Source organism: Bos indicus, chromosome 6, assembly GCF_029378745.1.
Source record: "Bos indicus isolate NIAB-ARS_2022 breed Sahiwal x Tharparkar chromosome 6, NIAB-ARS_B.indTharparkar_mat_pri_1.0, whole genome shotgun sequence".
Lineage (NCBI taxonomy): Eukaryota > Metazoa > Chordata > Mammalia > Artiodactyla > Bovidae > Bos > Bos indicus.
The window spans coordinates 16,510,256-16,538,102 of NC_091765.1; the positions used below are offsets into that span (position 1 = coordinate 16,510,256).

The following is a 27,847-nucleotide window of genomic DNA, read 5'->3' on the forward strand; positions in this document are numbered from 1 at the left end:
GTAATATGCTTTGTTAATCATCTGCCAGAGGCTGAAGATGGTTAACAGTCTGGGTTTTGATAACAAACTTGGGACCTGCTGGTTCAGCAGTAGTTTGTGCTGTTTCAGGTATAGTTCAAAACATGTGCCAACTACATGCCAAGGTCAGTGGGGCATTTATCCCCTTTCCTGTGGTCATGGCAGGGCTTTCACTGTCAGTTGAACAGTTTAACTTCTGACCTGCAGGTGCTGCTGTCTCCATGGCTCTCCTTGCAAGGGTGAATGACTACAGAAACTCTCCTCAGCTCATCCAGTGAGCACAGGCCAGCCCTCTAGGCAAAGATTATATAGCTCTGGTTACCTAAGAGAAGTTAGCTGATGTTATTGAAAAGCTCAACCGCTGCCACCCACCACATGCATACACACACTTTTTTTTTTCCTTCAGTGATCAGTCAGAGGGTTTATTTGAATAAAATCCTCTTGTTCAGATGCAGTGGCACGGGTACCAATGTATCTGGGCACCAAAATGCCATCAAATCTGAGCTGTGGAAACAATAAGGACACAGCTGAATTTTGTTTATAACAGTTGTCTCAGGATAAGACAACCCTTTCGTAATAAAATTAACATGCAATTTCTTTGGAATCCTTTAGTTTTGGTTTCAGTCTGTTTAACTTGGAACTTGAGTAGAAAGATCATACTCTGTGTGTGTTAATAAATGATCTCTCATCAAGAACGTTTTAACATACATGACATCTCCCATTTGAGAAACTACAGTTTAAGGACCAAAAAAGGGCAGAACGTCCTGCCTCTGATCACTGAGCTGTCATCCCCGGTGCTCAGATATCAGTTTCACCTATCAGAAAAAAGTACAGTGTGACCTATGTGCAGCTCCTTCTTTGAAGAATTAAACTCTATTTTAAAAGTAAAGACTATTTTACTTTGTAAAGTGGAATGACACTAATCAAAGGGAGCTAGCTTTACTAAGAATTCATTCATTTTTCACATGACAAATTTTCTGAAGCTCTAAAGACACAGACGTATTCTTTGATAATTGTTTTTCACATCCTTTTTCAGAGGTCAGTAAAATTTTTCTGTACAGAGCCAGAGATGAACTGTGTTTGGCTTTGCAGGCCACACTGTCTGCTGCAATCAAACCTTGATGCCATATTGTGAGAATAGCCATAGACGGTGCATCAGCGTTCATACTTGTGTTCCAATAAAATTTTGTTTACAAAAACAAGTAAAGGTATTAGTTTGCCAACCCCTGCTCTAGTCTACACCTCTTCCCAGGTTTTCCTTTAGACTGTTTGAGAATTCAGAAGCCATCCTTTCTCTTTCCTGGTCCCAGCTTTCTCCTAGCTCTAAACCTGAAAATGCCAGACACCTGTCTCTCTCGGGTATGTCACAGGGGCCAGGCATTCTTCTTGATGCTGGGGATGGAAGCATCAGTGAATTCAGTACAGCAAACGGCACTCCCAAGAGGTAAGGCCCACCTTGCCCAACTGATTTCTCTTAACTTTCATTGTATTGATGGTCTTGGCCCTTCCTGGGAACAGGGTTCCTCAAAGGCAGAACATGTCCTAAGTGCTTGTCATAAGTGCATATTCTTAGCTTGTTAATAAAACACTTAACATACTGCTAATCCAGACTCTGCGGGTTTCAGAGATACTGATACAGACTAGCACCCTGATCACTGGGTGTTGCTCTAATTAAGGTGTTTGAAGTTTGAATCTGATTTGACTGAAAGGTATACCCTTAAAACAGTGTTCTTTTTCTTAAAGCAAATCTCAGTATCAGGGTGTCATCATTACCCTTTCTGTCCCGTAGTCAATCACTGAAAAGGTGACATCCTAGGTAATGGACTGAACACCATGAGTTGTACATTTATACAGATTTATCATCTACTCTGAGTAGGTGCTTAAATCTTTTCTGGCTATGTACACCTGGGCAAATTAACCATGCTAAAGCTTAGTTTCCTTATTGGGATTAAAAACAGCAACCTCATAGGATTATAGGATTACAAATAATTATATGTAAAGTGTCTAGAACAATACTTGACAACAAATGATAAAGAGTAACTTGAGTAAATATTAAGATGAAACATTTCAAATGATATTTTATAATTTAACTATCAAATGATAAAAATTTTCCAACTACTGTGAATTAAAAAGAAATTAATGACCAGATGATTTTAAATGAAGCCTAAGAAAGGGAACCCAGGCACACTGACCGTTTCACGTCCGCACAGGAAGGAACACGGGACAGGCTGACAGAGCTGCTTAAATGATGACCTGTAACAGCAGCAGCGTTGATTTTGATGGGTGCAGCCCAGATCCTTCCAGCAGTAAACCTCAACAAGCCGTGAAAATCCACAAACCGAAAATCTCAAATGAGAGCATCATAGAATACCTGTGTTTTGCAAGCATTTTTTTTTATTTAACAAGAGATTGAAACAGTCAAATGCAAATGAACTGTGGGATTCAAAAAGTTCCAGTTGCAAAATAAACACATCATGGAAAAATTCACTGACATTAAAAATGTAAGATTAATAAAAATGTAAGATTACTTCCTTTCATCGAGTTCCTCTACTTGCATCCGCAAATAGAGAGAGCGGCGCACATGTCTCAGGGCTTCAGTGGCCTGTCCAAGGGAAGAGGAGGGGCACTGATCAGAGAGAACCACTGCTGCAAGGAAGCTCATAACTCTAACATCTCCTGAGGCCAACACACAGACCGAAACGACAAGTGGCAACTGCCCACGATAGTTCAATTTATGTGGATGCTTTTGTAGAAGAGTTTTATAGTATGAGTTTATAGTATATGCTTTATATACTATATGTATATACACTATACTATATTATATATAGTAAATAAACTGTGAGTTTATAGTACTTCCTTATAGTTATTATGTTCATTTTCCCCTCTATAGTGGTTTTTCTAGCTCATGAAAAACAATAGCAGCAACAAAACAACAACAACAAAAACTCCATTAATCTGACCTATTAGCTTCCCCTTTTTCTCAACTTTATTACCTTAAAGATCTAAATCTTCAATGCCCAGTGCTGGAAACTAGTTAGGAGAACATTCTTCAGCCTTCTTGGATTGGATCATTTAAATGTAAGTATCCCAAAAAGCATCATTACATTTTTCCTAAGGAATGATTATATGGAATGTAAATGTATTTTTAAAGCCTCTTTATCTCCAATTTTTGGACTATAAATTCCTGTTATATCTTTCCTTTTTTAAAAATTTGAGGGATGGGTAGTTTAGAAGATACAGGTAACAAAAGATATGATTGATCACTGGCTATTAAATGATTATGTATTGAACAGTAGAAGACATTTTTTTCTAAAACTTTGTTATAAAATTGCTAAGAAAAATTAAAAAACTAATGGGTCTGCTGAGAGGCCAGAGATAACAGCTGCCTAGGAATCAGATTATATGGAAGTGCTCCAGAGTACCGCTCCAGAGCCAAACTTTTGGCTTCATACCCTGGTTTCCCCACTTTGCAACAGGGTATACACCTCTGTTTTCTCATCTGAAAGAAGGAAAAGATGAAAGGAGGAATGCCATATGGCTTCTGTTTTTAAGAAGAAGAAACCTGGAAAGTATTTAGAGTTCAAAATTGTCTTAACAGAGTGCTCACCTTCCTAAAAGTCTTATGTTCTTAATGGGTTCAAAATTTGCAATTGAGCTTGATATTGGACTTCTTTCTTTAAAAACACATCTTCACTTAGAAATAGATTTCTATTGAAAACTATTATTATCTCAGAGTCATTTAAGACTTTTCCTATTTACATTTAAAGCTATCCCCATGTAGAATACAGATGACCAAAAAACTGTAGGAAATTAGTATCAGGACATGTCAGCTGTTTCACTGAACAAACCAAAATACAGAGAAGCCTATGTAGGACCAAGATTTAACCTGTGTGAGTGAGCCACTGAGGATGCTTCCCTGACCCTAAATTCTGGCTCCCAAATAAGACTGGCTGTAAGATGTCATATTTGCAATGAGGTACCTTAGCAAGGTCATCTTTTAGCTTGTTGTACTGTTCCACATCAAAATGCTGTTGCTTTGATCTCTTATGGAAGAAGTGAAGAAACTGCCTACTCTTTACAGCTGAGTAAGTATAATCCTAAAAAAAAGCAAAGCAAAACAGAACATGCTTTAAATGAACATAATACCTCAGCAAGAAAGACACTTGTCTTAGCAACAATAAAGCAGAGGAAGGCACATCAGTACAATATTTGCCATCATATTTGTAGCCATCAGAGCCAGCATAAGGCAACGCAAGTGAAACATTTAGTCTCACTCGAGATCAACTGTTCCTTTCAAAAGCAAGCAAGCAGAGAAGAGAAATCACACATGCAGGGATAGAAGAGAGGAAATGGAAAATGGATACTTTTGGCAAAACAATCACAAGACAAAGCTAAAGTTTCTGGGTGGTTTGAAATAGAAATTCATTTATAAACAGGACGCAGAGTACACAAATTTGATGTGTGTATCTCAAAGGAGGGGTTTAAGTTGCACTATATTTTCAGAGTACACAAATTTGATGTGTGTATCTCAAAGGAGGGGTTTAAGTTGCACTATATTTTCACTATAGAGGTTATACACACTTTCTCTATGCTAATATAAATCTCCATCTGGAAAAACAACAAAATTTAACAGCTGAAAAGAACCCAGGTAGCAGTAATTCAATAAGTAAGAAGGATTTTTTTGTTCATTACTTGAGTGAGGAATTATTTACAAAAGACGTTATAACTTAACCATTTTCTAAACACTCTACTTACCTGTCGAGTGACTATAAAGTACGCAAAAAAGACCATGGAATTTGCAAATGTGATGAAGTATGTAACTGGTTCCATGATATCCCAGGAGTACACCCACCAGGTGAGCCAGGCCATTGCTCCGCCCTGAACAGACAGCATCGCTAATCCAGCCCACAGGAGTCCACTGATTTTGGCTTCTGAGCGAGCTTCGATTCTAGCTTTCATCTGAGGGAAAAACAAATGACTGTTAGTTGTTTCAGTTCAGTTCAGTTGCTCAGTCGTGTCCGACTCTTTGTGGCCCCAAGAATCGCAGCACGCCAGGCCTCCCTGTCCATCACCAACTCCCGGAGTTCACTGAGACTCACGTCCATTGAGTCAGTGATGCCATCCAGCCATCTCATCCTCTGTCGTCCCCTTCTCCTCGGGCCCCCAATCCCTCCCAGCATCAGAGTCTTTTCCAATGAGTCAACTCTTCGCATGAGGTGGCCAAAGTACTGGAGTTTCAGCTTTAGAATCATTCCTTCCAAAGAAATCCCAGGGCTGATCTCCTTCAGAATGGACTGGTTGGATCTCCTTGCAGTCCAAGGGACTCTCAAGAGTCTTCTCCATCACCACAGTTCAAAAGCATCAATTCTTCAGCGCTCAGCCTTCTTCACAGTCCACATCCATACATGACCACTGGAAAAACCATAGCCTTGACTAGACGGACCTTTGTTGGCAAAGTAATGTCTCTGCTTTTGAATAGGCTATCTAGGTTGGTCATAACTTTCCTTCCAAGGAGTAAGCATCTTTTAATTTCATGGCTGCAGTCACCATCCGCAGTGATTTTGGAGCCCCAAAAAATAAAGTCTGACACTGTTTCCACTGTTTCTCCATCTATTTCCCACGAAGTGATGGGACCGAATGCCATGATCTTCGTTTTCTGAATGTTGAGCTTTAAGCCAACTTTTTCACTCTCCACTTTCACTTTCATCAAGAGGCTTTTGAGTTCCTCTTCACTTTCTGCCATAAGGGTGGTGTCATCTGCATATCTGAGGTTATTGATATTTCTCCCAGCAATCTCGATTCCAGCTTGTGTTTCTTCCAGTCCAGCGTTTCTCATGATGTACTCTGCACATAAGTTAAATAAGCAGGGTGACAAGATACAGCCTTGATGTACTCCTTTTCCTATTTGGAACCAGTCTGTTGTTCCATGTCCAGTTCGAACTGTTGCTTCCTGACCAGCATACAAATTTCTCAAGAGGCAGGTCAGGTGGTCTGGTATTCCCATCTCTTTCAGAATTGTCCACAGTTTATTGTGATCCACACAGTCAAAGGCTTTGGCATGGTCAATAAAGCAGAAATAGATGTTTTTCTGGAACTCTCTTGCTTTTTCCATGATCCAGTGGATGTTGGCAATTTGATCTCTGGTTCCTCTGCCTTCTCTAAAACCAGCTTGAACATCAGGAAGTTCACGGTTCACACATTGCTGAAGCCTGGCTTGGAGAATTTTGAGCATTACTTTACTAGCATATGAGATGAGTGCAATTGTGCGGTAGTTTGAACACTCTTTGGCATTGCCTTTCTTTGGAATTGGAATGAAAACTGACCTTTTCCAGTCCTGTGGCCACTGCTGAGTTTTCTAAATTTGCTGGCATATTGAGTGCAGCACTTTCACAGCATCATCTTTCAGGATTTGAAATAGCTCAACTGGAATTCCATCACCTCCACTAGCTTTTTTCATAGTGATGCTTCCTAAGGCCCACTTGACTTCACATTCCAGGATGTCTGGCTCTAGGTGAGTGATCACACCATCATGATTATCTGGGTCATGAAGATCTTTTTTGTACAGTTCTTCTGTGTATTATTGCCACCTCTTCTTAATATCTTCTGCTTCTGTTAGGTCCATACCATTTCTGTCCTTTATCGAGTGTATCTCTAATTTTCTTGAAGAGATCGCTAGTCTTTCCCATTCTGTTTTTTTCCTCTATTTCTTTGCATTGATCGCTGAGGAAGGCTTTCTTCTCTATTCTTGCTATTCTTTGGAACTCTGCATTCAGATGCTTATATCTTTCCTTTGCTCCTTTGCTTTTCGCTTCTCTTCTTTTCACAGCTATTTGTAAGGCCTCCCCAGACAGCCATTTTGCTTTTTTCCATTTCTTTTCCATGGGATGGTCTTGATCCCTGTCTCCTGTTCAATGTCACGAACCTCATTCCATAGTTCATCAGGCACTCTATCTATCAGATCTAGGCCCTTAAATCTGTTTCCCACTTCCACTGTATAATCATAAGGGATTTGATTTAGGTCATACCTGAATGGTCTAGTGGTTTTCCCTACTTTCTTCAATTTAAGTCTGAATTTGGCAATAAGGAGTTCATGATCTGAGCCACAGTCAGGTCCTGGTCTCGTTTTTGTTGACTGTATAGAGCTTCTCCATCTTTGGCTGCAAAGAATATAATCAATCTGATTTCGGTGTTGACCATCTGGTGATGTCGAAGTGTAGAGTCTTCTCTTGTGTTGTTGGAAGAGGGTGTTTGTTATGACCAGTGCATTTTCTTGGCAAAACCCTATTAGTCTTTGCCCTGCTTCATTCCGTATTCCAAGGCCAAACTTGCCTGTTACTCCAGGTGTTTCTTGACTTCCTACTTTTGCATTCCAGTCCCCTATAGTGAAAAGGAGATCTTTTTTGGGTGTTAGTTCTAAAAGGTCTTGTAGGTCTTCATAGAACCGTTCAACTTCAGCTTCTTCAGCGTTACTGGTTGGGGCATAGACTTGGATTACTGTGATACTGAATGGTTTGCCTGGGAAACGAACACAGATCATTCTGTCGTTTTTGAGATTGCATCCAAGTAGTGCATTTCGGACTCTCTTGTTGACCATGATGGCTACTCCATTTCTTCTGAGGGATTCTTGCCCACAGTAGTAGATATAATGGTCATCTGAGTTAAATTCACCCATTCCAGTCCATTTCAGTTCGCTGATTCGTAGAATATTGACAATCACTCTTGACATCTCTTGTTTGACCACTTCCAATTTGCCTTGATTCATGGACCTGACATTCCAGGTTCCTATGCAATATTGCTCTTTATAGCATCGGACCTTGCTTCTATCACCAGTCACATCCACAGCTGGGTATTCTTTTTGCTTTGGCTCCATCCCTTCATTCTTTCTGGAGTTATTTCTCCACTGATCTCCAGTAGCATACTGGGCACCTACTGACCTGGGGAGTTTCTCTTTCAGTATCCTATCATTTTGCCTTTTCATACCGTTCATGGGGTTCTCAAGGCAAGAATACTGAAGTGCTTTGCCATTCCCCTCTCCAGTGGACCACATTCTGTCAGACCTCTCCACCATGACCCGCCCACTTGGGTTGCCCCACGGGCATGGCTTAGTCTCATTGAGTTAGACAAGGCTGTGGTCCTAGTGTGATTAGACTGACGAGTTTTCTGTGAGTATGGTTTCAGTGTTAGTTGTTTACAGTGCACCAATTAAAAAAAAAAAAAAGCAAAGGAATGAAAGTAATACACATCTGCATTAAAGAGGTAAGATTTGTGAAAAACCAGAATTTATAAAACATGTACGTTCATGAGTGATCACTTATTTCCAAATCAATTCATTAGTCAACCATTTTTTAAATTATAATGGTAATACCTGGTCATGGAAAAAATAAACAGAAGGGTATACAATGAAAAGCCCAGAAGTCACCTTCTAAACCTAGCTAAAATTATGTCTACTTTCTTTGACCCAGCAATTTCACTTCTGTGTATCCTACAGGTAATACTTGCACACACATGATTCGTTATAGGTTCATTCTTAAGCGTAAAATAACAAAAACTATCTAGGTACAATGTGGAGATCTTTCCTGGATATACCGTCAGTGAAAAAAGGTGAGACTAGTGTACAACAGCATATACTCTTTACTGGAAAAGGGAACAAAATCATATATTTGTATTTGTACACAGATAAAGTCTGAAATGATTCACAGTTCAGGGATATGGTGCTGAGAGGACAGTAGAAGGAAAACTTTCTATTAGCCATTTTTTTAGATTTTTTAATCTTAACACAAGTGCAATGTATTATCAACTTTAAGTAAAGATAAAATGAAAATGTGGGTGTGCTTAGCTGCTCAGTCGTGTCCGACTCTGTGACCCCATGGACTGTGGCCTGCCAGGCTCCTCTGTCCATGGGGATTCTCCAGGCAAGAATACTGGAGTAGGTTGCCGTACCCTACCCTCCAGGGGATCTTCCCAACCCAGGGACTGAACCCAGGTCTCCTGCATTGCAGGTGGATTCTTTACCAGCTGAGCCACAAGGAAAGCCCAAGAATACTGGAGTGGGTAGCCTGTCCCTTCATAGCTCTATATCCTATGACAAATTATAATAGAAAAGAATGTAAAAAAGAATGTGTGAATCACTTTGCTGTACAAGAGACTATAATACTGTAAATCACCTATACTTCAATAAAACAATATTTTTTCTATCTCTAGAAACTCTTTATTCATACACAAAGATACACATATACCTACCCATTTTTAAAAATCACAAATAGGAACACGAGGTTTAAAAAAATGCATTTTTCCCTTAAAACAGACTCCTGCCCCTCCTCCCTAGAAAAGTTTGTGGTTTTGTTTTCCTTCCACCACTGATTAACTTCAGATGTTAGGAAGCCACTGCTAACTTTCCAATTGCAATTCAGTTGAGCAGAGTGGGAGTGGAGGGCCCATTGTCTTAAAAAAAAAAATGGTAGTGCTCCAGCTAGTGTATCGCAGTTGATCTTATACACACTCACTGAGACACTGGCCCATCCACAGACAGAACGCACAGCAGAGAGTCTAAGATGGCAGCAGAGTCAGACTGCCAGAGCTAAGTTCTCTTCCACATAGTAGCTATGTACCTTTGCTGTCTGAGTTTCCTCATGCAAAGAATGAGGCTGATAATACCGAATTCACAGGTTCACTGCGAGGATTAAAGGAGAAAATAAACCTATGTGAAGCATTCAGAAAAACGCTCAGATGGAGCAGTTATACCAATACTGAGTATTAAAATCTCATGGGCAGAGGTGCCTGGCGGCCTATAGTCTATTGGGTCGCTGAAGAGTCAGACACGACTTTGTGACCAAACGATGATTATTTACAAACAGACTCAACTGAGATGCTTCCAAACCTGTTCGAGGGGCTGCAGCTGTCCCTTCAGGTGGTCGATTTTCTCCAGCAGATGGTGCTCTCTCTTCTTCTGAAACTCTTCTAAATGCAAGGCGGTGAACAGTCTGTAGACCAAAGATTTCATGTTTTCCATCTCAGTAGCCTGCTCGCTGCTCAGGTTTTCTGAGAAAAGAAGACACAGAGGAAACGTGAGGCAGCCACCACATCTTTTCCTCAGGGAACAAAATCTGCGCCCCCATGGCTGCCTGTCTGGGTGCTCCCCACTCCCTGAGGGGCATTTGATATCGGCCTTTATTTCTGTCTCAGGTGAGGACATTCATCTCTTTCTGGAATAATAATAACCAGACAGTAGGTTTAAAATACATTATGTTTTTGTCTTTTTTTCTTTTGTAATATGACCAGCACTGTTTCTTTCTTTTAAAAAAAAAAAAAAAGGAAGAGTAATACAGGAAAAAGGAGTATCCATGTACCAGAACCCATGTAAATACCTCACCTGAGTTTGTCACACATCAGTTTACAGGTTCACTTTTATACCTGAGTTAACCTAAGATCCTTCTTAACCCTCAGCTCTCTATCCAAAATCATTTTAGGGTCCACTGGGGAGGGAAGCTGGTGTACAAACATGTAAACAACAGTACAGTATACATTTGAAAAGCAATTCAAGTGTAAGTTATTTTCAATAAGATATAGATCTCAGGGGAACCGCAGTTTCTGATTTTTTTAATTATTTAAATTTTTTCTTTTTTACATTTTTAGAAATATTTTTCTTGGAGGTATCTTCAGCGAAAAGGCTGGTATCAGTGCTGGAGTACAAGATCAGCCTGAATCATCTAGTTACATGAGAAAGAAAGAAAATGTTTAAAATAAAAAGGGGCAGGCAAGTCACAAGCATGGGAGCCAAGGATGTTCAAATTGTACCAGATATGGTTAGTGGGAGACCCTCCAGCTGGCTCCTGTGTCCTTATGACTTACTCCCATTTTTGTCAGCATTTCCTCTTTTTTTTTTTACCGCCATATATATATAGTTGACATAATATTATATTAGTTTCAGGTATACAGCATAGTGATTCTGTATTTTTACATATTACACTCCATTAAGTTATTAGAAAATAATGGCTGTAATTTTCTGTGCTGTATTCTTGCTTATTTTATACATAGTAGTATGTATTTCTTAATCCCCTACCCCTGTCTTGCCTCCCCGCCCCTTATTTCTCCCCACTGGTTCCCACTAGTTTGTTTTCTATATCTGTGCGTCGGCTTCTGTTTTGCTATATAATTTGCTTTGTTTTTTAGATTTCACATATAAATGATATCATATAGTACGTGTCTTTGTCGGACTAAGCATAATACTCTCTAGGTCCATTCATGGTGCAGCAGATGGCAGAATTTCATTCTTTTTTTTTTTTATGGCTGAGCAATATTCATTCATTTTTATGGCTGAGCAGACATTCCAAAATGTCTACTGAGGTCTGAGTATATACAGCAGTATTCCAATACACACACACACATCTGTTGATAGACACTTGGGCTGCTTCCATATCTTGGCTACTGTAACCAGCCCTGCTATGAACACTGGGGCGCATGTATCTTCTCCAGTTCACGCTTTCATTTTTTCCATATACATACCTGGCGTGGAATCGCTGGGGCACATGCTAGTGCTAGTCCTATTTTTAGCTTTTTGAGGGACCTCCACAGTTTCCCAAATGCCTGCACTGATTTACATTCCTACCTACAGTGCAGAAGGGTTCCCTTTTCTCTGCGTCCTGGCCAGCATTTGTTATTTGTAGACTTGTTGATGACAGTCACTCTTAGCAGGTGTGAAGCGATACTGCATTGTCTGGATCTGCATTTCTCTGATAACTAGTGATGCTGAGCATCTGTTCATGTGCCTGCTGCCACCTGTATGTCTTCTTTGGAGAAATGGCTACTGAGGTCTTTCACTCGTTTTCCATTTGCATGAAACACCTTTTCCATCCCTTACTTTCAGTCTCTATGTGTCTTTAGCTCTCAAGTGAGTCTCTTGTTGGCCACATACAAAAAGTTCTTGTCTTTTTTAATCCAAACAGCTGCCCTATGTCTTTCGATTGGCGTAGTCAGTCCATTGACATTTAAAGTAATTATTGATAAGTATGTACTTATCGCCATTTTATTACTTGTTTTTCAATTGTTTTTGTAGTTCTTCACTGTTCTTTATTTTATCTAAATCACCTCCTCCCACTCCTCTCAATCCCCTTGGTATCTGTTGATGATTCTTGCCTGAATTTGGCTGCAATATAATGGTTTTTCAACTACAGCAGCCCTCCCATATTTACCAGTCAGAACCTGGCATTCTAATTATAAACATGGGCCCTCCCTTACATGTTGATTTACTTGTCTCATCATCTGTTTATTAAGGCACAGACTCACTATACACCCTACCCTCAGCAGTCCACAATCACAGTTAACTAAGCAGAATCCTCTGGAGCCAATACAGGTAGGAACACTAAACTACAACTGTTGAAATGCTGGAGGCTCAGTGCTGACTAGTTTGAGAAATAAACACACTCACATTGATGAGTTTTATCTCCAGCAGTCCCATCAGCTTCTCACAGTGAAGGTCAGAGATCTGCTTCCAGCAGAGACAGTAGAAAATTAACCATTCTGAAATAGACCTGAGCATTACTTTCTCTATACCTAGGAAATAACCAGTTGACCCTCAAATAACGTTGGGGTTAGGAGCACCGACTCCCCACGTAGTCAAAAATCCACATGTAACTTCATAGCTGGCCCTCTGTGTCCATGATTCTATGGACTCAATCAACTGTGGACCACGTGGTACTGCAGTGCTCACTCAAACAGACCTGCATGTCAGTGGACCCACACAGTTCTAACCTGTGCTGTTCAAGGATGCACTGTGCTATGCTGCTGCTAAGTCGCTTCAGTCGTGTCCGACTCTGTGCGAGCCCATAGACAGAAGCCCACCAGGCTCCCCCGTCCCTGGGATTCTCCAGGCAAGAACACTGGAGTGGGTTGCCATTGCCTTCTCCAATGCATGAAAGTGAAAAGTGAAAGTGAAGTCGCTCAGTCGTGTCCGACTCTTAGCAACCCCATTGACTGCAACCTACCAGGCTCCTCCGTCCATGGGATTTTCCAGGCAAGAGTACTGGAGTGGGGTGCCATTGCCTTCTCCATCACTGTGCTCTACCAGAGCCTAATTTGGCCTGGAGGAAGGGCAATTAGCCAACTCCAGGCCCCTCTAACCTTCCTGTCTCATATTGGAAAGAGAAAAAAAAAAGATAAACTCTTCTGAAGGTCACAGCACAGTAATCCTGGCCCAGTAAAAACCCTGAGACTTAATCATAAGATTATACACTGCTTCTCCTCCCCAATACCTTAACATTACATCAATAGGGCTCCAGTTCTGTGCAAGACACAGACTCTATTCAAGTAAGAATTTCTGGAGAAACTTGAACATAACAGGGGAGAGAAAACAGGGTCACTAGAAGAAACTGAAGCCTCTGATACCTACAGCTATAGCAAACAGCTGAACTCCTGGTCAGACTCACGTAGTACCTCACAATAGAGACCTACTTGCTTCAGCTTCTATTTTCAATAGTATCATGTCCAGCTTTCACCAAAAAATTACAAAGCAGGTAAAAGGCAAAAAAAAAACCATCTAAAGAAACAAGGCAGTGGAGAAGGCAATGGCACCCCACTCCAGTACTCTTGCCTGGAAAATCCCATGGGCGGAGGAGCCTGGTGGGCCGCAGTCCATGGTGTCACTAAGAGTCGGACACGACTGAGCGACCTGACTTTCACTTTTCACTTTCATGCATTGGAGAAGGAAATGGCAACCCACTCCAGTGTTCTCGCCTGGAGAATCCCAGGGACGGCGGAGCCTGGTGGGCTGCCGTCTATGGGGTCACACAGAGTCGGGCATGACTGAAGCGACTTAGCAGCAGCAGCAGCAGCAATGACCCAGTGGCTCAGAGAGTAAAGAATCAGCCTGCAATGTAGGAGACCTGGGTTTGATCCCTGGATTGGAAAGATCCCCTGGAGAATGGAAGAGCTGGTGGCTCAATGGTAAAGAATCTGCCTACAGTGCAGGAGACATAAGACACGTGGGTTTGATCCCTGGGTCAGGAAGATCTTCTGGAGGAGAGTATGACAACCCATTCCAATATTCTTGGGCTTCCCTTGTGGCTCAGCTGGTAAAGAATCCTCCTGCAATGAGAGAGACGTGGGTTCGATCCCTGGATGGGAAAGATCCCCTGGAGAAGGGAATGGCTACCCACTCCAGTATTCTGGCCTGGAGAATCCCTTGGACTGTATAGTCCATGGGGTCACAAAGAGCCGGACATGACTGAGAACTTTCACTTCACTTCACCCACTCCAATATTCTTGCCTGGAGAATTCCATGGATAGAGGAACCTGACAGGCTATAGTCCATGGGGTCACAAAGAGTCGGACACAGCTGAGCGACTTTTACACACAGTGAATATAAAATACACTTTTCAAAAAGTCAAAACCAATTGAGTATTAAAACAGGAACAATTCACTGTAAGGGAATCAAGGACGCAGAGCTTTACTCTGCAAGTGGGTGCTCAGATAATTGGTAAAATAAATGTAAAGTTGACAACAAGAGACTGGTAATAAATAATTTCAATATATATTTTAAGAACTTTAATGAGAGCTCAAAGCTCCTTTCAACTTTCTGCTTGTGTGATATTTTAAATTTCCTGTGTACATCTTGTTAATATCATAACTCAGTCCATTTAATTATGAACTTTAAAGTCTTTAGAAACTACTATTTCTGAAGAATTTTATTTTTCTCAAACTCCCACTAAGCTATTTACTTTCAATTTGTGAGTGATAAATTGGAAATTTTGTCTGAACTGTTAAACTGATGCATGAGCAATTAAATGAAAATAAGAAGCTTTAAATTTAATACTTAGAAAAATGTAATAGATCACTGAATAGATATCACTGTACTCATTTATCCAACTGCAACTGTGACACTTTATGAAGTCCCCCCAAAAGCTATTGAGAGTAATATTGAATAGATGAATCTGTAATTATCTCAAGTAAACATTCATATTAAAAAAAAAAACTTTTTTGTTTAATAATGAAGGTTAATTTTCATTAAAATTTAAGGATATAGAAGAACATTTTATAATTCTAAAGCAATTGTTCACTGTAATTGATTGGATTATTATATTCCTTAGATTTTAGATGGTTTAAGAATAAATTTGATGTTTTTCCTTCTGGCTTACTTCACTCTGTATAATAGGCTCCAGTTTCATCCACCTCATTAGAACTGATTCAAATGCATTCTTTTTAATGGCTTTTTAAACACCAATACAGTATACTAACGCATATATATGGAATTTAGAAAGATGGTAACGATAACCCTGTATACGAGACAGCAAAAGAGACACTGATGTATAGAACAGTCTTATGGACTCTGTGGGAGAGGGAGAGGGTGGGAAGATTTGGGGAAAAAAAAAAAATTATTATGTCATACAGATTTTTCTTAAAAGTACTTTACCTGACTGAGGAAATTCCCTTCTATTGTTAGTTTCCTGAGAGTTTTTGTCATGAATTGGTATTACATTTTGTCTAAACCACTTTTTGAATCTCTTGTGATGATCATGTTTTTCCCCCTTTGTTTTGTTAATGTGGAGAATTACATTGCCGGATTTCAAATATTAAATTAATATTACATTAAAAAATATAAAAAAAAATAAAAAATAAAAATAACCTATTGGCAAAGGTGAAAAAAAAAAAAAAAAAAGAATTCTTGAACATGTGGACATTTGAATCTCTAGAGATTTTTGTCCTGCTCCAGACCCGTCAGCCTAACTGATGACAAAGAAGTATTTCTCAACCTGAGAAAATCCTAGAGCTGGATGGAAAATGACCAAGTACTAAGGGTGAGCAACCTGACAGCCCAACATGCAAATTGTTGAAAAACTTTTGTGATTTGTAATCCTTAAGTTTGGCTTTCGTTTGGGGAAGAACTGCTGCCAATAAAATTACACTGACTAAAAAAGAAAAAAAAAAAAAAAGAATAAATTTGATTTTTAAGAAAAAAAAAAAAAAGAAACAAGGCAAACATCAGAATCTGATATGGTAGGGATTTTGGAATTATCAGACCAGGAAATCAAGACAGATGTGATTAATATGGTAAGGCCCATGATGGGAAAAGTAGGCAACATGCAAGAACAGGTTTGGCCATGACTTTTTAGATACAACAGCCAGAGCACAGTCCACAAAAGAGATAACTGATAAACTCAGATTCATTAAAACAAAACCCCTTCTCTGCAAAAGACCGTGACAACCAAATGAAAAACAGTGGGAGAAATACCTGCACAATAGAGATCTGATAATGAATTGTTACCCAAAATATACAAAGAAACCTTAAAAATTAACAACATGCTTAAAAAGCCGGTCAAAGGCTTGAAGAGACACCACACGAAACAAGATATATAGATAGTAAGTAAACATGTGAAATAGTTACCAGGCAAGTGCAGACTGAAACAAGGAAATGCTGCTACTTCACACCTTAAGAAAGGCCAAAATCCAAGACACTGGCAACACTAAATGCTGGCAAAGATGTAGAGCAACAGTAACTCTCATTCACTGCTGATGGGAATACAAAATGGTGCAGCTTGTTTGGAAGAGTTTCTTACACAACGAAATATATGCATTATACGGGCAATCATGCCCCTTGGCATTTACCCAAAAAAACTGAAAAATTATGTCCACATAAAAACCTGCATACACATTTGTAGCCATTTTATTTGTAATGGTCAAGACTTGGAAACCTCCAAGATGTCCCTCAGTAGGTGGACAGATATATAACCTATGATACATCCAGACAATGGAATAATAGCGCTCACAAGAAATGAACTGTAAAGCCATGAAAAGACGAGAAAACGTAAATGCATACTACTCAGTGAAAGAAGCCAGTCTGAAAAAAAGCTACATATTGTACCATTTCAACTATACAACATTCTGGAAAGGCAAAACTATGGAGACCGGAAAAAGATTAGCGGCTGCCAGAAGTTAGGGGTTAGGTAGAGATGAAGGAGGAGCACAGAGGATTTTGGGGGCAGTGGAACTATTCTGTGTGAAATGACAATGGAATGGTGAATCCATGTCATTATACATTTATCAAAACCCATAAAACAAGCCAGAGATAAATTGGAAATCTGGAATTGACATATACATACTACTACATACAAAATAAACACTATCTGCCAGGATTTGCTCAAACGTGTGTCCACTGAGTGAGTGATGCCATCCAGCCATCTCATCCTATCTGTGAGATAGTGGCGGTCAGGGAAGCCTGGCATGCTGCAGTTCATGGGGTCTCAAAGAGATGGACACAACTTAGGGACTGGAAAACAACAATAAAGCAACAGGGAACTACATTCAGTATCTTGTAATAATCTATAACGGACAAGAATCTCAGTCATATACACACACACACACACACACACACACAACTGAATCACTGTGTGGAACTCTGAAACACTGTAAAGCAACTACAGTTCAGTAATAAAATATAGCCTTAAAACCCCATAAAACATACAACACCAAGAGCAAACCATAATGTAAAGTATGGACTTGGACTGATAACGATGTTTCGATGTAGGTTCATGACAAAAAGAAATGTTCCATTCTGGTGTTTACAGTAGGGGAGTCTGCGGGGAATGGGTACATTAGTATACAGGACCTCTGTACTATCTGCTCAATCTTGCTATGAACTCGAAACTGCCCTTTAAAAAATAAAGCCTACTTAAAAAAAAAAAGAGCTAAAAACTGTACAACAGTATACACTTGAGTTCCTGATTTTCAGGTCCACTTCTTCTTAACCCAATAATGTCAGATTAAGCATTCAAGATCCTAGAACAAAGTCTTAAAAGTCTAAAAAGAGTATGTGAGACTACATTAAGCCCTGACACCCAACTTCTACCGATCACTTCTACCCTGCTAGAAAAGCTTAAATACTGGTTCTCCAAAGCCTTCTTGGTCATTCGGTTAATTAAAAAGATTCTCAGGATAAGCCTGCTCCCTGAAAAAAGGCCCACAGCAACAGGGAAATGTGAAGATAGTTCACAGCTGTGCTTCTTACCTTTCATAGGGCACTGTACATCATATGTTATTTTATCAATAACAAGTTTAAAATCATTCTTTAGCAAAATTTCCATCAAGGTTGAAGCTGCAATTTCAGTGCCATCTGAAAATGCAAAAATATGTCCTTGTTTTAGAATAATAAGAACCATTTTTCAACAGGTCTTTATAATACAGCAGTGGACATTTGCCTTTTTGGGTGGGCAGAAGCTCCCCAATACCCAATACTGTTCCCACTGGGAGTAATGCTCCCAATACTGCCCGTTACCCTGGACCAAGACGAACAAGCAGACCTCCCATCACCCCCTCTCTGTCAGCAGGGCTGGGGTCCAGACTGACGCTCCTGGTGAGACTGGACAGTTCCTACAGACAGTCATGCACAGATTCCGGGGAGGGAGGCAGGGACTCATCGCAGCAAGGCCAGCGGAGGCAGAGGTGGAGGCTGGGGGACGGGGTGCCAGCAGCAAAGCCCGCCAACCATTCCCAGGCTAACTTCTTCACCCACGGCCTTCTGTGGCTCCTGCCGTCTTCTGAGCCTGGTTTTCTGCCAGTTCCAATTAGAAAGCCTGCTGACACTCTCCTCAGCTCAGCCAGTGTCCATCTCTGTGGCTTATGGCCAAGCCCCTGACTTCGTGGTGGAGGAACACAGGTAGTTAACATTTTAAAAAAGCCCACCTTTCTTTTATTTTTTTCGAACTTCCTTTGTGGCTCAACTGGTAAAGAATCCACCTGCAATGTGGAAGACCTGGGTTCGATCCCTGGGTTGGGAAGACCCCTGGGAGAAGGGAAACGCTACCCACTCCAGTATTCTGGCCTGGAGAATTCCACGGACTATACAGGCCATGGAGTCACAAGAGTCAGAAACAACTGAGTAACTTTTGCTTTCCCTGGTGGCTTAGACAGTAAAGAATCTGCCTGCAGTGAGGGAGACACAGGTTCAATTCCTGGGTCGGGAAGATCCCCTGGAGAAGGAAACACAACACATTCCAGTATTCTTGCCTGGAGAATGCCACGGACGGAGAAGCCTGGTGGGCTACAGTCCACGGGGTCGCAAAGAGTCAGATGCGACTGAGTGACTAACACTTTTATTTTTAATTACTAAAGATGAGTGAGTTGTATTGTTTAAACCACCTCAAACCACGACCACACAGGGCTGCCTCCCTTTCTAGCTTAGGAAAGATGAAAAGAGGCAAAACTGTGGCAGGAGCAAGCATGCACCTGTGTGGCATGTTTAAAGGCTGGAGAGAGGCAGGAGAGATTCTAACAGTGATTTCAAATATCCTAGGAACATTTCAGAAAAAAAAATCTCTAGGAAAATTTCAACGTCAGTGTGCTTTGCACAGCTTCCTATCTAGCCTAGCTGTTCTTATATTTTTGAAGTTTAATGTAACCCAGGGGTTAAGATTCAAACTCATTGAATAATAAGCAAAAAAAAGTGCTGGGAGGGGTTTCCTCTATCATTATTCTTTCAGAATAGTCTATACATGATTACCTGATATAAAGTCCAAGACATATATTCTCGCCTGGCCTGGTATCTGCTTGGCTGCATTCAACCAGAGAGGTTTCAGCTACACTAATACGCATGGTAAGAGTAACACTGCTAGTAAAATCAGGAAGAACCCGGATGCCTGCCTCCTGTCTGGTTCTCAGCAGTTCTTTTGTTCCAGAAGGCAGCAAGTCAAGTCTGCACCTGGGTCTGTTCCTAGAATATGGCTGTTTGGGTTCCTGTTCATCAGCTGGGGTGAGATCATCTTCCCAGGAATTGCCAAATAACTCCACCCACGTTATGGGCAAAACTGTGACAAGCTTAGAACACTCTTTTCAAGCCCAAATTAAATGCCGGCAAATTCCACCCACAGAGCCTCTTAAAAAAAAAAAAAAAAGATCAGCAACACACCAAATCCATTTTATCTGATTTGCAAGTGTCATTTAAAAATTTACATTTAAATGACTTCAAAACTGCTCCTTAAAATAGTATAATAAAAAGAAATCAGCCGAGTATGATTTCTCAGTTGAAGTACTACATTCTCCTTTATACTAATACAGGATCAGCTAGAGACGGATATGAAACACTTTTAAGGAGCTCATGATACAGTGATGAATTTTTCACCTATTCTTGGGCAAGTACTGACATGAACCCCAAGAAAGTGTTTTCACTCAGTCCAAAGAGCACCTGTACTCTAAGAATGCTGGTGCTTTTCTGGCGCACACTCCATGTGAGCACTGTGTTTGGTGCCCTTCTGAATTCTGCCTCTTCTGAGGAAGGCAGGCCTTGCCCCGTAGGGAAGGCCCCGGGGATTCGGTGTTCCTGCGACTGGCAGGAATACGTCCAGTCAAGGATGAAGTATTAGGCCATTGTGGCCACAGGGCTAAATCCTCATTTCTCTGACCTTGGTTTTACCAGGAAGAAACTCCCCTTCCAGTTGAATCCAAAGTCCTTCCAACAACCTACAATGGAGGCTTTCCCTAGTCTGCCCTACCCCTCCTACCTGTATCCAGCTCCCTCCCTTTACGGCTGAGGGTGGAGTTAGCTCCCACCTGAGGGTCTCTGTCTGGAAAGCTCTTCTCCCATCCCTGTCATATCTCTTACAGGTCTTCACTCAAATGTGACCTTAGTGAGTACCTCCCCCAAACGCACACACTCCCACCTCCCCATGACTCTGCCTTTTCACTGGAACACTTATTATCTAATATACAAATTTAAAGTTTATATAATTTATAAATTATTTATTTTGTTTCTTTCTCCTTGTAAAATGTTAGTTCCATAAGAACAGGAGTTTAATCTCTATTGTTCTTTGCTGTCTCTAGCATCTAGAACAAGGCCTGGCATATAGGATTAATACACAGGAACTTCAATTAAATAGAGTCTGGAGACCAGAAGGGGGAGCTCTCACACCCTGTGGGCACTGCCCAGCAGGAAGAGGGCGCCTCCTCTTTACCAAGGACCCAGCCAGTGAAAAGCCAGGGACCCTCTGTTTGCTGCTGTCCTCCCCGCTTCCTTTCCTTCTTCAGAAGCGTCCTCCTTCCCTCGTCTTGCAAATCCTCACACGTGACTCGTGTGAGTGGCTGCAGACACTGAACTGCAGTTCTCCACTCTCTGCAATAAAGCCATCTTTGCTGGAGAAATATCTGGCAGTCTATTTGTTTCAGGTCACATCTGTTAGCTGCTCAATGCTTGTTAAGTAAATTAGTTGTTAATCTCTACTCTTCCAACTTTTATATCTATCCCTTAATTGGTTCTGAACTTGGACAGAACCAAGTTAATTTCCTTTCCAAAACTGTCATAGTAATCATTAACTTTTAAATAAGCTTATTCTAAGAATGTAAATACTACAATAAAATAACAGTGCAAATTTATTCATTTGTTTATATTTATAGTAGCCTGGTATATCGGGCTGGGGTAAGAATTCTTTATTCTCTTTTAGGGGCCGTAGGGCCTGCTTTTATGTCCTTAGATCATACAAATATAAAAGCTATATGCTACATTTATTTAAAAGTCTATCTGATTAACTACCTCTGCTGGTATCATACTAGTTTCCTGAGAATTAATTCTGCCTATTAATTCTGTCAAAAAACACTCTAAAACTGCTTTATAACAAAGATCAATGAACTCTTTGTGTATTATTCACTGTCTATTTCAATCATGGAGCCTGCATTTCATTTTCTAATTATTCACATTTCTTACAGAAAACTAGATGATAATTACTATGTCATTAAAATTTTCTCAGAGAAAAATCTGGGGGCTAAGTTTATGAAATAAATAACCAAAACATGAATTAAACTTCCATTTCTTTTTTATCCATTAGAGTTCATTTTTTTTACATCACTCATGTTCAAAAATGAAGGACTCAGTAAAGACCAACCATTTATTATATAATAATTTTGTAGAAAGTAAAGAAACAAAACAAAGGTTCAAAAGAAGAAAAAAAGACAAAGCTGGAAAAATATATATATATACCTGCTGTGAAGATGGCAGCTGTTCTGATACCTTTGTCTTCATTTTGTAGGTCCTGAAGGAATGAACCCACGGTTGATAACATTGGCTTGACTACAAATTGACAGCGCTCTTTTCTGGATGGCAGAGTAAGTGTTATCAAGGGAAGGCCATGTTTATAACTAACTGTGATTTCTGTTAGGAAAAAAAAAGTTGATAATAGAGGATGGATAAAATGTACTTTTTAAAATAACTTTAAAATTATTACTAACCATTATGAACAAAAACTCTAGAAGGTATACCTAAATATGGAATTCATAACCCTCTGAATTCCTGTAATAATTTGTATCACTCTTATAGTGCTTTCATTATACTAGTTAACATATTCCCCCCACCATTCTATTAACATTTTATTAAGTGTGTACCACACTTTGTTATAATTATCTGCTTAGAGTCTTGCCAGGTAAAAATGTACTGAGGGCAGAAACTACTTCCAAGTCATCTCTAACTCCTTTGATTACTGGGATGGGAGTTTGCCAAAAGACATCAGATCTTATGGGAGCAGAGAAGGCAGAAACTGAACTCTGATGGGGAAGAGTGGAAGGGGTAACACAAGAAAAGTCTGTTTTGCTCAAAACTCACATTTCTCACTTAATTTAGAAAGATGAAAAATTAGCCTGGGGAAATCACAGAAGTGATAAGAAAGCTTACCATCAGATGGCACCAGTGTACTATAAAGATTTGATTGATAGAATTTCAGGTTTCCACACAGTTTCACACACAAAACCTGTAATGATATAAATGATTATCCATGTATAAGAGTATAATATAAAAGGTAGGGGAAGATAGCAACTACCCTCCTATAAAATGTTTTTTAAATGTAGGTGGTAAAAGTTAAAGCCCCTCCCTTTACTTCTCCACAGTCCCCCAACTTTCCCCAAAGATAATCACAGTAGAGATGACGAAGACTCGCTCCTGGACAAACTTGAGTTGGGATCCTCTGAGCCTGACTAAATCCCAACCTGCGCATGTCCTCTGGGAGTTAAGCAAGAATATTGTCAAGTTAGCTTAGCCACCCCCTTCCCCCCCAACACAGCCCTCAGTATCTGATCAAATTCCTCGTCCTCCACCGTTCCCCAGGTATTATCTGATCACCCCAGTCTGTCTTCAACAAGAATCCTGCCAGGTCAAGTTAGCAAAAAATTACCCTATCCTCTTAGTAATTTCCCATCTACCACCTCCCCGCAACGTGTGCCCAACTTTGCTCCTTGGACACAAATCCCCACTTTTCCCATGGCAGTCCCCCTGAATAAAGTCTACCCCACATTCCTTAACAAGTGTCATGAATAACTTCCTCTTTCACAGTTTTGGTGTATAGCCTCCCAAATGTTTTTCCATATGCTGCCACCTTCACGTGCAAGTTAAATTTTATGCTAGAGTTAAACTTAATGCTAAAGACAGTTTATAAGTCAGCTTCCTAGATGCCAATGATGATACATTGCTCATAAAGTACTTATTGTTTAATGTGCTGATGAAGTTTCTGTACTACTATTGAAGAAATCATTTTAGAGGCAGTCATTAGACAACCAGGAAATGCTGAAAGCAGGTAAAGTGCCCAGGGGAAAATATCAAAGCTTTCTCAAGCTTCTGCATACCTAATAATCATGTGGGCACCATAATATTGTCCATTGCTAAATAAACAGGGCTTGTTAAAAGCACAGCTTCCTGGACTCCACTCCCAGAGATTTTTGATCTAGTTAAGTCTGAGGTAGGGGTATGAGATTTTGCATTTTTTTAATATAAATTTATTTAAATGGAGACTAATTACTTTACAATATTGCATTGGTTTTGCCATACATTGAAATGAATCCACCATGGGTGTACATGTGTTCCCCATCCTGAACCCCCCTCCCACTTCCCTCCCCATCCCATCCCTCTGGGTCATCCCAGTGCACCAGCCCTGAGCACCCTGTCTCATGCATTGAACCTGAACCGTTTCACATATGATAATACACATGTTTCAATGCCATTCTCCCAAATCATCCCACCCTCACCCTCTCCCACAGAGTCCAAAAGACTGTTCTATACATCTGTGTCTCTTTTGCTGTCTCGCATACAGGGTTATCATTACCATCTTTCTAGATTCCATATATATGTGTTAGTATACTGTATTGGTGTTTTTCTTTCTGGCTTACTTCACTCTGTACAATAGGCTCCAGTCTCATTCACCTCATTAGAACTGATTCAAATGTATTCTTTTTAATGGCTGAGTAATATTCCACTGTGTATATGTACCAAAGCTTTCTTATCCATTTGTCTGCTGATAGACATTGAGGTTGCTTCCATGTCCTGGCTATTATAAACAGTGCTGCGATGAACACTGGGGTACACGTGTCTCTTTCATTTCTGGTTTCCTTGGTGTGTATGCCCAGCAGTGGGATTGCTGGGTCATAGGCAGTTCTATTTCCAGCTTTTTAAGGAATCTCCACGCTGTTCTCCATAGTGGCTGTACTAGTTTGCATTCCCACCAACAGTGTAAGAGGGTTCCCTTTTCTCCACACCCTCTCCAGCACTGACTGACTGTAGACTTTTGGATCGCAGCCATTCCGACCAGAGTGAGATGGTACCTCATTGTGCTTTTGATCTGCATTTCTCTGATAATGAGTGATGTTGAGAATCTTTTCATGTGTTTGTCAGCCATCCGTATGTCTTCTTTGGAGAAATGTCTATTTAGTTCTTTGGCCCATTTTTTGATTGGGTCATTTATTTTTCTGGAATTCAGCTGTAGGAGTTGCTTGTATATTTTTGAGATTAGTTGTTTGTCAGTTGCTTCATTTGCTATTATTTTCTCCCATTCTGAAGGCTGTCTTTTCACCTTGCTTTTAGTTTCCTTTGTTGTGCAAAAGCTTTTAAGTTTAATTAGGTCCCATTTGTTTATTTTTGCTTTTATTTCCAATATTCTTGGAGGTGGGTCATAGTGGATCCTGCTGTGATTTATGTTGGAGAGTGTTTTGCCTATGTTCTCCTCTAGGAGTTTTATAGTTTCTGGTCTTACGTTTAGATCTTTAATCCACCTTGAGTTTATTTTTGTGTATGGTGTTAGAAAGTGTTCTAGTTTCATTCTTTTACAAGTGGTTGACCAGTTTTCCCAGCACCACTTGTTAAAGAGATTGTCTTTTCTCCATCGTATATCTTGCCTCCTTTGTCAAAGATAAGGTGTCCATAGGTGTGTGGATGAGAAATTGCATTTTTAATAAGCCCAGGATTATACTCAAGTTATAGGCGCGAAGACCAGACTTCAGAGTAGCTGGGTTCTAGAAGACCCTCTGTGGCTTTCAGGTCACTACTTCTAAATTTCAGCATAGAATCATTTTGAAATCCCAATTTTAGTGCTGGACAAGGGCTACTGCCTTCAAATGATATTCAGTATCAGGTCAAAAGAAGACTCAGGCTTCTCTTTCATCACATCTTTTTCCTAAATACAATCCTAACCACTTCACTTAAAACCCTGAAGACTTCAATAGCTTATATAAAGTACTGATAGAAAGCACAGTGACCCCATAGTTGAAAAGACTGGTATTCTCTGATGGCAGGAGATTACAGATAAGTCATAGGACTGTGCTTTTGTTCTCTGAAGCCTTAGGTGGGGATACCCATATCTTGTGGGTCTTGTGGAGTCAATATAAAGATTAAACAACACAAAGTATCGAGCAAGGGTCAGTACAGTCTGTGAGCCTCACCTGAGCAGTACAGGCCCCCTCCCCTCTACAGCTCCATCGCTTATTATTCTCTTTCAGCAGGAACTTGGGCCCCAGCCAGATAAGCTGTGTGCCACTGACATATTGAAATGCCTTCTTTATTCCCTTCTGCCTAACAGACCCTGTCTTTCCCTCCATGCCCAGCTCTAAGTCCTTCTGCAGGGTCATGATGGTTGAGTGTGATGGCTTTGCCATCAGAACCAAGTTGGAATCCCAGCTTCAAGATACACTAACTGCCATGATCTCTGACATGCAGAGGAAGTTTCAGGAAGAAATGGGTTGTGAGAGAAAGAAAAGGGTAAGTTTGCTAGTAGAAAAAAAGAAGAGAAAAAGAGCCAGGGCTTTAGTAAGAAAAGGAAAACAGCACTAACATGAGAAAGATCTGTTTGAGTTTCAAAGTAAAAGGGAGGCAGGTGTTAGTGGAAAGGAAATGTATTATGATCACATGTTGGGCCAATTAACAAGATCAGATTGCTTTGAGAGTTTTAACATATTTTAGATTATGTATCTTTATTATTAAGTAAAACAAGATGTACTTCCCACTCAAGACAGTATAAATACTTAAGCAACACCTCTGCTCCATGTTCAAAAAGAATACACATTCCCCTTGTAGCAACACCAAGAGCAAAACAATGTGATAAGCAAGACTCAAGCAAGTAGGGAGTCCACTAAGGTTCTCTATTCATAGGAAAAGGGTTTCAATGGAAAATGATGCACTGTTTATACCACACTTTCCTTGGGGAAGGGAGTATTAATGATTTTAGTTTCTTTTTTCAATCAATATATTTTTATTGAAGTGCAGTTGATTTACAATGTGTTAATTTCTCTTGTACAGCAAAGTGATTCAGTTATATATATATGTACATAAGATATATATTATATATTCTTTATCATACTTTTTTCCATTGTGGTTTATCACAGGATATTGAATATTGTTCTCCATGCTATCCAGTAGGACCTTGTTTATCCATCCTGTATATAAAAGCTTACATCTGCTAACCCCAGCCCCCAACTCCATTCCCCCCACCCCTCTCCCCCCGACTGGCAACCACCGGTCTGTCCTCTATGTCTGTGAGTCTGTTTCATGGGCTAAGTTGCTTCAGTCATGTATGACTCTTTGGGACCCTACAGACTATAGCCTGCCAGGCTCCTCTGCCCATAGGATCTTCCAGGCAAGAATACTGAAGTGGGTTGCTGTTTCCTCCTCCAGGGGGTCTTCCTGACCCAGGGATTGAACCCACATCTCTTACATCTCCTGCAATTAGCAGGCGGGTTCTTTACCACTAGCGCGACCTGGGGACTTTGTTTTGTAGATGGGTTCATTGTGTCATATTTTAGATCCCGCATATGATATCATATGGTATTTGTCTTTCTCCTTCTGGCTTGCTTATGCTTAGTATGGTAACCTCTAGTTGCAGCCATGCTGCTGCAAATGGCATTATTTTGTTCCTTTTGTGGCTGAGAATTTTCCAGTATATATTTGTGCCACGTCTTCTTTATCCATTCATCGATTGATGGGCATCTAGGTCGTTTCTGCGTCTTCGCTGTTGTGAATACTGCTGCTGTGGACACAGGGTGCATGTACCATTTTGAACTATAGTTTTGTCTGGATATATTCCCAGAAGTGGGAATGCTGGCTCATATGGTAATTCTATTTTTAGTCTTCTGAGGAACCTCCATACCGTTCTCCATAGTGGATGCACCAACTTACATTCCCACCAACACTGTAGGAGTGACTTTTCTACATCCTCTCCAGCATTTACTGTTTGCAGCTTTTTTGATGATGGCCATTCTGACTAGTAATGGGTGGTATCTCATTGTAGTTTTGATTTGCATTTCTCTAATAATTGGCAATGTTGAGCACTTTTCATGTGCCTCTTGGCCATCTGTATGTCTTCTCTGGAATGGCTGAGTAGTGCTCCATTGCATATATGTACCACATCTTTATCCATTTGTCTTTCAGTGGACACTTAGGTTGTTTGGTTGTTTCCATGCCTTGGCTATTGTGAAGAATGTACGGCCCGCTTTTTCAAGTTATCACATTCCAACCCTGTCTGCTGGTTTGAAGCCATTTTGGAACTATTTGTAAACTGTAGGTAATTGGTAGGTATACAAATTTTGTCCAATCTGGTAGTAATCTATG

The 27,847-nt window shown here is 40.3% G+C and overlaps 1 protein-coding gene across 3 annotated transcripts in view; it reads right to left on the reverse strand.

The window, feature by feature from the left end:
* Positions 1 to 2,390: 2,390 nt before the first annotated feature.
* Positions 2,391 to 27,847, reverse strand: part of MCUB (mitochondrial calcium uniporter dominant negative subunit beta) — a 95,715-nt gene continuing 70,258 nt past the window's right edge. For 2 of the 3 annotated variants that reach the window (XM_070791076.1, XM_070791077.1), the window contains 7 exons: positions 22,658 to 22,733; positions 21,971 to 22,141; positions 18,014 to 18,118; positions 9,896 to 10,056; positions 4,774 to 4,977; positions 3,999 to 4,115; positions 2,391 to 2,620 (listed from right to left, as the gene is read on the reverse strand). In XM_070791076.1, coding sequence (XP_070647177.1) covers positions 2,543 to 2,620; positions 3,999 to 4,115; positions 4,774 to 4,977; positions 9,896 to 10,056; positions 18,014 to 18,118; positions 21,971 to 22,141; positions 22,658 to 22,733 — 912 coding nt within the window. In that variant the 3' untranslated portion in view covers positions 2,391 to 2,542. The remainder of the gene's footprint in view (positions 2,621 to 3,998; positions 4,116 to 4,773; positions 4,978 to 9,895; positions 10,057 to 18,013; positions 18,119 to 21,970; positions 22,142 to 22,657; positions 22,734 to 27,847) is intronic. The other variant, XM_070791078.1, reaches the window with a different exon arrangement.